General features: G+C 47.7%; 1 protein-coding gene across 1 annotated transcript in view; it reads right to left on the bottom strand.

Annotated features, from left to right (window-relative positions):
* Positions 1–7935, bottom strand: part of VAC14 (Vac14 homolog (S. cerevisiae)) — a 171456-nt gene that overhangs the window by 99579 nt on the left and 63942 nt on the right. The window contains 1 exon segment of the mRNA XM_015416443.1: positions 3540–3696. Within this exon segment, the coding sequence (XP_015271929.1) occupies positions 3540–3696 (157 nt within the window).

Below are 7935 nucleotides of genomic sequence, written 5' to 3'. Positions count from 1 at the left end.
GATGGCACTGGTATTTCTGGCCACTGTGTGATACAGAGTGTTGGACTGGAGGGGCCTTTGGCCTGATCCAACATTGGCATCTCTTATCTTCTTATGTTCAGGGAAATGCTGATCGCCACTTTAGGGTCTGGAAGCAAATTTTCTCCAGGCCAGTTTGGCCAGGGATCCTGGAGGTTTTTTGTTATCTTCTGGGTGTGGAACAGCGGTCACTATAGGTGTGGAGGGAGAAGTATTTATGAATTTCCTGCCTTGTGTAGGGGGTTGGACTAGATGATCCTGGACACCTTCCAACTCTATGATTGTATGATTCAACCCTAAGGTGGAGCCAAATCAGGAAGTCTAAATGCAGGGGAGAAGAGGGGTACTTTTAAAAAAAATACACTGGGCCAGAGAAATGAGAGAGAATGAAGAGGAGGAGGAGGAGGAGGAGGAGGAGGAGGAGGAGGAGATTGGATTTATACCCCGCCCGTCACTACCCAAGGGAGTCTCAGAGTGGCTTACAAACCCCTTTCCCTTCCCCTCCCCACAACAGACACCCTGTGAGGGAGGTGTGGCTGAGAGAACTCTTGACAGAAACTGCCCTTTTTCAAGAACAGCTGTGCCAGAACTATGGCTTCCCCAAGGTCATCCAGCAGGTGCAAGCGGAGGAGTGGGGAATCAAACCCGGTTCTCCCAGATTAGAGTCCGCGCACTTAACCTCTACACCAAACTAGCTTTCTGAACTGAAGCCTTTCAGACCACTGAAACGTTATCCTCACCTGCACAGACAATCAGATCCCTAGTGGCCAATGAGAAGACCTGCTCAGCAAGAGGCCCATCTGGCCTCACCCACTTTCTAGAAACACTTGGTGGACACCAGGAACCATGTCGGTGGGCAGAACGGCACCGACAGTGTGACATGTTGTGTACCCCTGGTCCTGGTACCTCAGTTTTGGAAATACAGGAGTTATGGGTTCTGCTCCCACTCAGGAAGACTCCCATAGATACAACAAGGACAGCAGCTAAACCAGCAGGCACTCACACAATCAGAAATAGCAATAAAAGAAGTCCAACTGTGATAAAGTCCAACATCTAAAACAATGGCAGATAAAAGATCACCTTTCAAAGGCCCTCTTGGAAAGGAGTGCACTTTCCCACCAGAATGGTAACACTACCAACCACACTTCTGGGGGGAAGGAAGTTCTGCAACCTGGAAGCTCTGCAACCTGGAGGTGAGTGCAGGGAAAGCGCTCTTGGGTCCCTGTTAAACTTCATCTTACAAAGCGAGCCGCTTTAGCAGGGCCCAGCTGGATGCATTCCCTCAGCTCTTTTGGATCCACCATTTTTAAGGCTTTAACCGCGCTTTGAAACTGATCAGGCAACAAGCCAGTGGTGTTCATAAAGCAGGGTTCCAGACATCAGCCTGAACACAGCATTACACAACTTCAACAGCATTACACAGCATTACACATCTTCAAAAGCAACCCCACATACAGAATGCTCCAGTAGTCCAATCTGGATTACATCAAAAAGTGAGGAGTGCAGGAGAACCCTCCAGCCGTAAACCCCCTCTTTGGAGAGCAAAGCCTCATGCAGCTTGTGCACCTAGTCCAAAGTTAGCTTTACCACCCAAATCACAGCACCTTCAGCTTGACTGTTTACATTTCTTTGCCCACATCCAGACCTTCCAGAGCTCAAGGCTTCAGTATCAGAGTTTCCATCACCTCCCCTGTAGTTATGGAAAGGAATATCCTTAGACACTGGCTCAGAGAAAGCTATTTTTAAAAATTTCTATGCCACCTCTCCATGGCACCTGCACAAAGGTGGCTTACAAAACTCAAATTCTTCAAAGTTCATGGAGGCATTCCCTACAAATACAATAATCACCTAACAACAATGGGATTGATCTGTGGAAAAAATATACAGACTCGCTGTAAAACTTTGGGCATTCAGTTTTCTTTACACTCAGACTGCTGGCAAATTTCTGCTGATGAACCAGAATCACAGAGTTGGAAGGGGCCATACAGACCATCTAGTCCAACCCCCTGCTCAATGCAGGATCAGCCTAGAGCATCCCTGACAAGTGTTTGTCCAGCCGCTGCTTAAAGACTGCCAGTGAGGGGGAGCTCACCACCTCCCTAGGCAGCTGATTTTTTCTTACTATCCAGCTGGTACCTTCCCACCCTTAATTTAAACCCATTATTGCAACTCCTATCCTCTCCTAACAGGTACAGCTCCCTGCCCTCCTCTAAGTGACAGCCCTTCAAATACCTAAAGAGAGCAATCATGTCCCCCCTCAACCTCCCATTCTCCAGACTAAACATTCCCAGGTCCCTCAGCCTTTCCTCACAGGGCTTGGTCTCCAGGCCCCCGATCATCCTCATCACTCTGCTCTGCGCCTGCCCCATTCCATCCACATCCTTTTTGAAGTGAGGCCTCCAGAACTGCACACAATACTCCAGGTGTGGCCTGAGCAATGCAGTGTACAGCAGGACTATGACATCTTGCAATTTGGATGTTTTGCCTCTGTTGATACACCCCAAGACTGCATTAGCCTTTTTTTGTTGCCGTATCACACTGGCTGTTCATATTTAACTTATGGTCCACCCATACCCTAAGATCTTGTTCACACACACTGCTGCCCAGGAGTGTATCCCCCATCCAGTATGTGTGGTCCTCATTTTTGTTACGCAGATGTAGAACTCAGCACTTATCCTTGTTACATTGCATCTTGTTCACATCTGCCCACTTTTCCAGTGTGTTCAGATCTCATTGAATTCTATCTCTGTCTTCTGGTGGGTCTGCTGTTCCTTCCAATTTGGTGTCATCTGCAAATTTAATGAGTGGCCCCTCCACACCCTCATCCAGATCATTTAGAAAAATACTGAAAAGTACTGGGCCCAGAACCGAGCCATGTGGCACCCCACTGGACACCTCCCTCCATTCAGATGAAATACCACTGACAACTACTCTTTGAGTGCGGTTCTCCAACAAGTTCCCTAACAGTTCCAGGTTCCACTGTTCTTCTGATTACAAAATAATGGTGCCAACAAGTTCTTCCTTGTCCAGCTTCCCCCTGTGGTCGCCAGGGCCAGCACCTTACTTTTAAGATCAAGTGGGATTTAAGAGCCCAGCGAGCAACAAAACTCCTCACTCCCTGACTGTCAATATCACCCTGTCCATGCCGACACACATTCTTGCTAACAGTACAACGATTTCCTTGCTTCAGCTCCCATCCTCCACCCCTCCCCAACCTTCTGCATTAGTTTAGTTTGGGGGGGATAAGAAGACTGCTGTTCTGACGTACAAGCCACTCTTCAGTCTATTACAAAGATACAGCACAAAGATTTGGACTGCTTTAGGCGGCTGAATCTCTGAACAGAGAAAAGGACTGCATGCCTCCATGCTAGGTTCTCTCCCCTGAAACCATTTGCCTCTGGGTAATAAAATCCATCGTGGACCACTCTGCACCAAGAAAAAATGAAGACAAGCACCAGGAAGCTGCTTTTCGTGCTAGATTTTTTTTTTGCCAGAAGGGTTACCAAAGCAAGGGAACTCACCAGGGGAGCCAGCCTGGCCCGTTTTGGTTGGAGCAGGAACGTGAAGTTCTAGCTGCCCCGGCTGTGTCTCAAAGCCATCACATGGCCCTTGGCCTTCCGTCTGCCCAGCAGGAGAGGACGCAATCTCAGCCAAGACTTCAAGGTCCTTGAGGATTACCTGGAATAATAAAGAGAAACCAACATGCAATCGGCAATGGAAAAGTCGGGGAAGAGGAGGAATCGAGGGGGTCTCTTAAGCTAATTCCAAGGGGATGAGAGATGGCTTAGTGTCCAAGAACACACTTTGTAGGTAGAAGGTCTTGGGAACAATCCCTGATCTCTCCAGTTAACATACCAGGAGATGCAACAGACCTTTGCTTGGACTCAGACAGAGCAGACAATACAGGGAGAGATGGAGCAATGCCCTGATTCATAAGGAAGCTTCAGGTGTTCACCAGTGACCGAGTTTTACTAAAAACAACAATCTGCATGTGTGGGCAGTGCACAAAAGAAACGTAGAATCACCCATCAACTGTCCCAGCCTGATCTGAATCAAACTAGGTAAAAAATGGGGAACCGAATCAAATTTAATTTTTTTTTAATTTCAGCTTGTTGTCACTTAAAAATAAATTCAGAACTCATCTGAAACCAATACAAGTGCTACATTCTACAGTGGTCTGTTAATGACCTTGCAATAATATACAGACTTTTTCATGTGAAAGGAAAAACAACATCATTTAGTTAACTTATATGCTGCCTTTCAGCTTCACAGGGGTTTCCCATGTAGTGAACAACTATTTTAAAAACAAATATTCAGTATTAAAAATCATAAAACCTTCCACAAAAGACAATGAACAGTTATTTACATTCATTTCTCTCCAATGGGAATCCAAAGAGGTCTACATTGTTCTGTCCTCCATTTTGCCCCTACAACAACCCTGTGAGGTGGGTTAGGCAGAACATGTGTGACTGGCCCAAGAACACCCAGCAATCTTCCATGGCAAAGTGGAGATTCCAACCAGGGTTTTACAGATGCTTGTCTGACACTAATCACAACAACACACTGGCCCTCATGATATAAACAGTCATGTTTGTATTAACGCAACTATCCGTGAATATTTATGACTACTGAACCAGTGTGGACACCGTACTTTCCAACTCTTACAGGAAACACATTTTGCCTCTACCCCTTTGCTTCTGCAAAATTCTGGACACTTGGCCCACAAACCAATACTTCTATCAGTGGTTTGGATTTTGGTCCCAGTCTTTAAGCAAGTGATCGTGCTTAGCATTCTTGAACATGAACACACAGCCGAACAGAACTCCAATGTGTTCTGTGATTGCCCCTCTAGTGTTTAGGCAGAAATAATTGTGTAGTGCATAACCAGAAGATGTAGATTGTGCTCTTCGGTAGTACAATAGTTTTGTTTAGCAAACGCATTAATTAAAACAAAAAAATGCAGTTTTATATATTTATTTTTTATTAGATTTGTATCCCGCCCTCCCCGCATGGCAGGCTCAGGGCGGCACACAGTAAAAACAGGTTGCTTACCTGTAACTGATGATCTTCGAGTGGTCATCTGTGCATTCACACCCATGGGGATACAGTGCACACGCGCTGGATCGATCGGCATTGTAGCAAGCTCTTTAACGGATTTTCGCACTCAGACCTCGGGCATGTGCAGGAACCCCACCACACATGCCCAGAGGGGTGGACGCGGACATCCCGCCAGTTCCTTCGAACCGCCGCAAATCAACCCCTATGGAAAATGTAGAAGCTGACAGCAGCGGGGAAGGAGGGCGGGTGGTGTGAATGCACAGATGACCACTCAAAGATCACCAGTTACAGGTAAGCAACCTGTTTATCTTCGACATGGTCTCTGTGCTTCACACCCATGGGAGATTAGCGAGCAGTGGCCTACCTGGAGGAGGGTGCTGGCAGGTCATTACTGCAAACCCAAGGATAAGATGTGATGTCCCATGTTGGTACGAGAGTTCTTTCGGACGTCTAGAGCATAGTGCCTTATGAAGGTGTTAGGTGTAGCCCACGTAGCTGCCTTATAAAGGTGTTAGGCGTAGCCCACGTAGCAGCTCTGCAAATGTCCATCAGGGGAACTCCCTGGAGGAAGGCAGTTGAGGCTGCAACAGCTCTGGTTGCATGAGCCCTGATAGGGCCAGGCAATGGCTGTTTGGCGATAAGGTAGCAGAGGTGGATGAGACCCGCAATCCACCTTAATAGGTGCTGAGCCGTGATGTGAGTCCCCAGCCTTGCTGGCGCATAGGAGACGAAAAGTTGAGAGTCACATCTCGTTGGACGGGTTCTGTTTAGGTAGAACAGAAGCACACGTTTCGTATCCAAGGTGTGTAACAACCTCTCCTTTGAGGATGTCGGCGCCGGGAAGAAATCCGGGAGGAAGACCTCTGCCTGTAGGTGAAATTCTGACACTACCTTTGGCAGGAACGAGATGTCAGGTATGAGGTGGACACCATCTGGCAAAAAAGACAAGTAAGGAGTGTCATGTCTGAAAGCCAGTATTTCTCCAACTCGCCTCACTGAAGTGACAGCAACCAGAAAGTCTGTTTTCCACGACAGGAATTTTAGGTCACAAGTTGCAAGCGGCTCAAAAGGTTTCCTGGTGAGTTGGCGAAGGACCAGGGGAAGGTCCCAGGGGACGACAGGGGTTTTGATGGGAGGGTAAAGGTGCAACAGTCCCTTCAAAAAATGTTTTGAAAGTGGATGCAAGAACAGTGTGCACCCCTCAACTTGAACATGGTAGGCCGAAAGTCCGGTCAAATAAACTCTTAACGAGGAATGTGAAAGTCCCGAGTCAGTGAGAGACAGGAGGAATTCGAAAACTTTCTCGAGACCTGCAGAGGTGGCTCAAGGGGCATCGTCACCCAAAGAGGAGCAGAATTTTTGCCACTTGTAATGATAGGACTTTCGCATAGTGGACTTTCTGGAGTTCAGCAAGACATTTGCTATGCAAGTGGAAAAGCTGTTGACTCTACTCTCCAGGCTGTCAACTTCATTCGTGGCACGTCGTGGTATAGGAGAGGGGACCTGAATAGGAACAGGAGGTTTTGTGCTGGGTGAAACTGGTGGTAGACCCCCACTGACAGATTGAGGATGGTTGAGAACCATGGTTTCCTTGGCCACCACAGGGTTATGAGGACGCAGTCCGCTCTGTCGCTGATGATCTTGTGGACCACTCTCAGGAGCAGAGGCAGTGGAGGGAAGAGGTAGAGAAATCCTCTGGACCACGGATAGAGGAGACTGTCCCCTAGAGACTGTGGGTCCCTGCCACCTTGGATGCAGAACAGAGGGCACTTTTTGTTCGCCCTGGTGGCAAAAACATTTATCTGGGGGAACCCCCACCTGCAGAAGAGTGGAAGAAGGTACATTGGATTCATTTCCCACTCGTGGAGACTGAGTCCTGCCCGACTCAGGTGGTCTGCTTGCACATTCATGTGACCTGGGATGTGTATGGCGATTAGGAAGACGTTGTGGGTAATGCAGAAGTCCCATAACTGGAGGGCAAGATCGCAGAGGCATTGGGAGACGGTGCCCCGTTGCTTGTTCACATAGCTGAGGGCAGTAGTATTGTCTGTGAGGACCGTGACACATTTCCCCTCGATGAGGGGCAGGAAACTGGTGACAGTGAACTGTATCGTAAGCAGTTCCAGGGAGTTTATGTGCCGCTTTCGTTTTTGAGTGTCCCATCTGCCTCCGACACAAAGTCCCATCATGTGGGCGCCCCAGCCCGAGAGGGAGGCGTCTGTTGTTAGGGTCATTTGGGGTGATGGAGGATGGAAGGGTGCTCCCTGGAACAGATTGGAAGGGACAGTCCACCAAAGTAAAGACTCTCATACTTTGGCAAGTGGGATCTGGAGGGTGGTGTGTGTGTCTTCCTTTGGATTGAAACTGCGGATAAACCATAGTTGTAGGTGACGCATTTTTAATTGGGCAAAGACCAGGATTGATGTAGTAGCAGCCATAAGGCCGAGTAGCCTTTGTATTTGAAAGGCCGTCACTGAAGGTCGGGAACAGACGACAGTGGCTAGGTGGATAATGTCAGTCGCTCTGTTTTGTGGCAGGTAAGCCGTGCAATTCGTGGGGTCCAGTAGTGCACCGATGTAATGTATCTTCTAGACCGGTTGAAGTTGAGACTTTTCTAGATTTACTTGTAGACCTAGGTCAGTGGTGGGCAAACTCATTAGTCAAGAGAGCCAAATATCAGCAGTACAACGATTGAAATTTATTTTGAGAGCCAAATTTTTTAAACTTAAACTATATAGGTAGGTACATTGTTATTAACTTAATTAGGGTACTACTAAACTGGCTTTGCTAAAAATGTCCTCAGTCTGATTGAGGTACGTTCACTGAGGTCGACCCCTTCCAACTCTCCCATCCACACTC

This window comes from Gekko japonicus, unplaced genomic scaffold (assembly GCF_001447785.1).
Source record: "Gekko japonicus isolate JY-2015 unplaced genomic scaffold, Gekko_japonicus_V1.1 scaffold1955, whole genome shotgun sequence".
Taxonomy (NCBI): domain Eukaryota; kingdom Metazoa; phylum Chordata; class Lepidosauria; order Squamata; family Gekkonidae; genus Gekko; species Gekko japonicus.
Note: the sequence above shows the minus strand (reverse complement) of the source record. Positions and strands in the feature narration are given on the sequence as shown.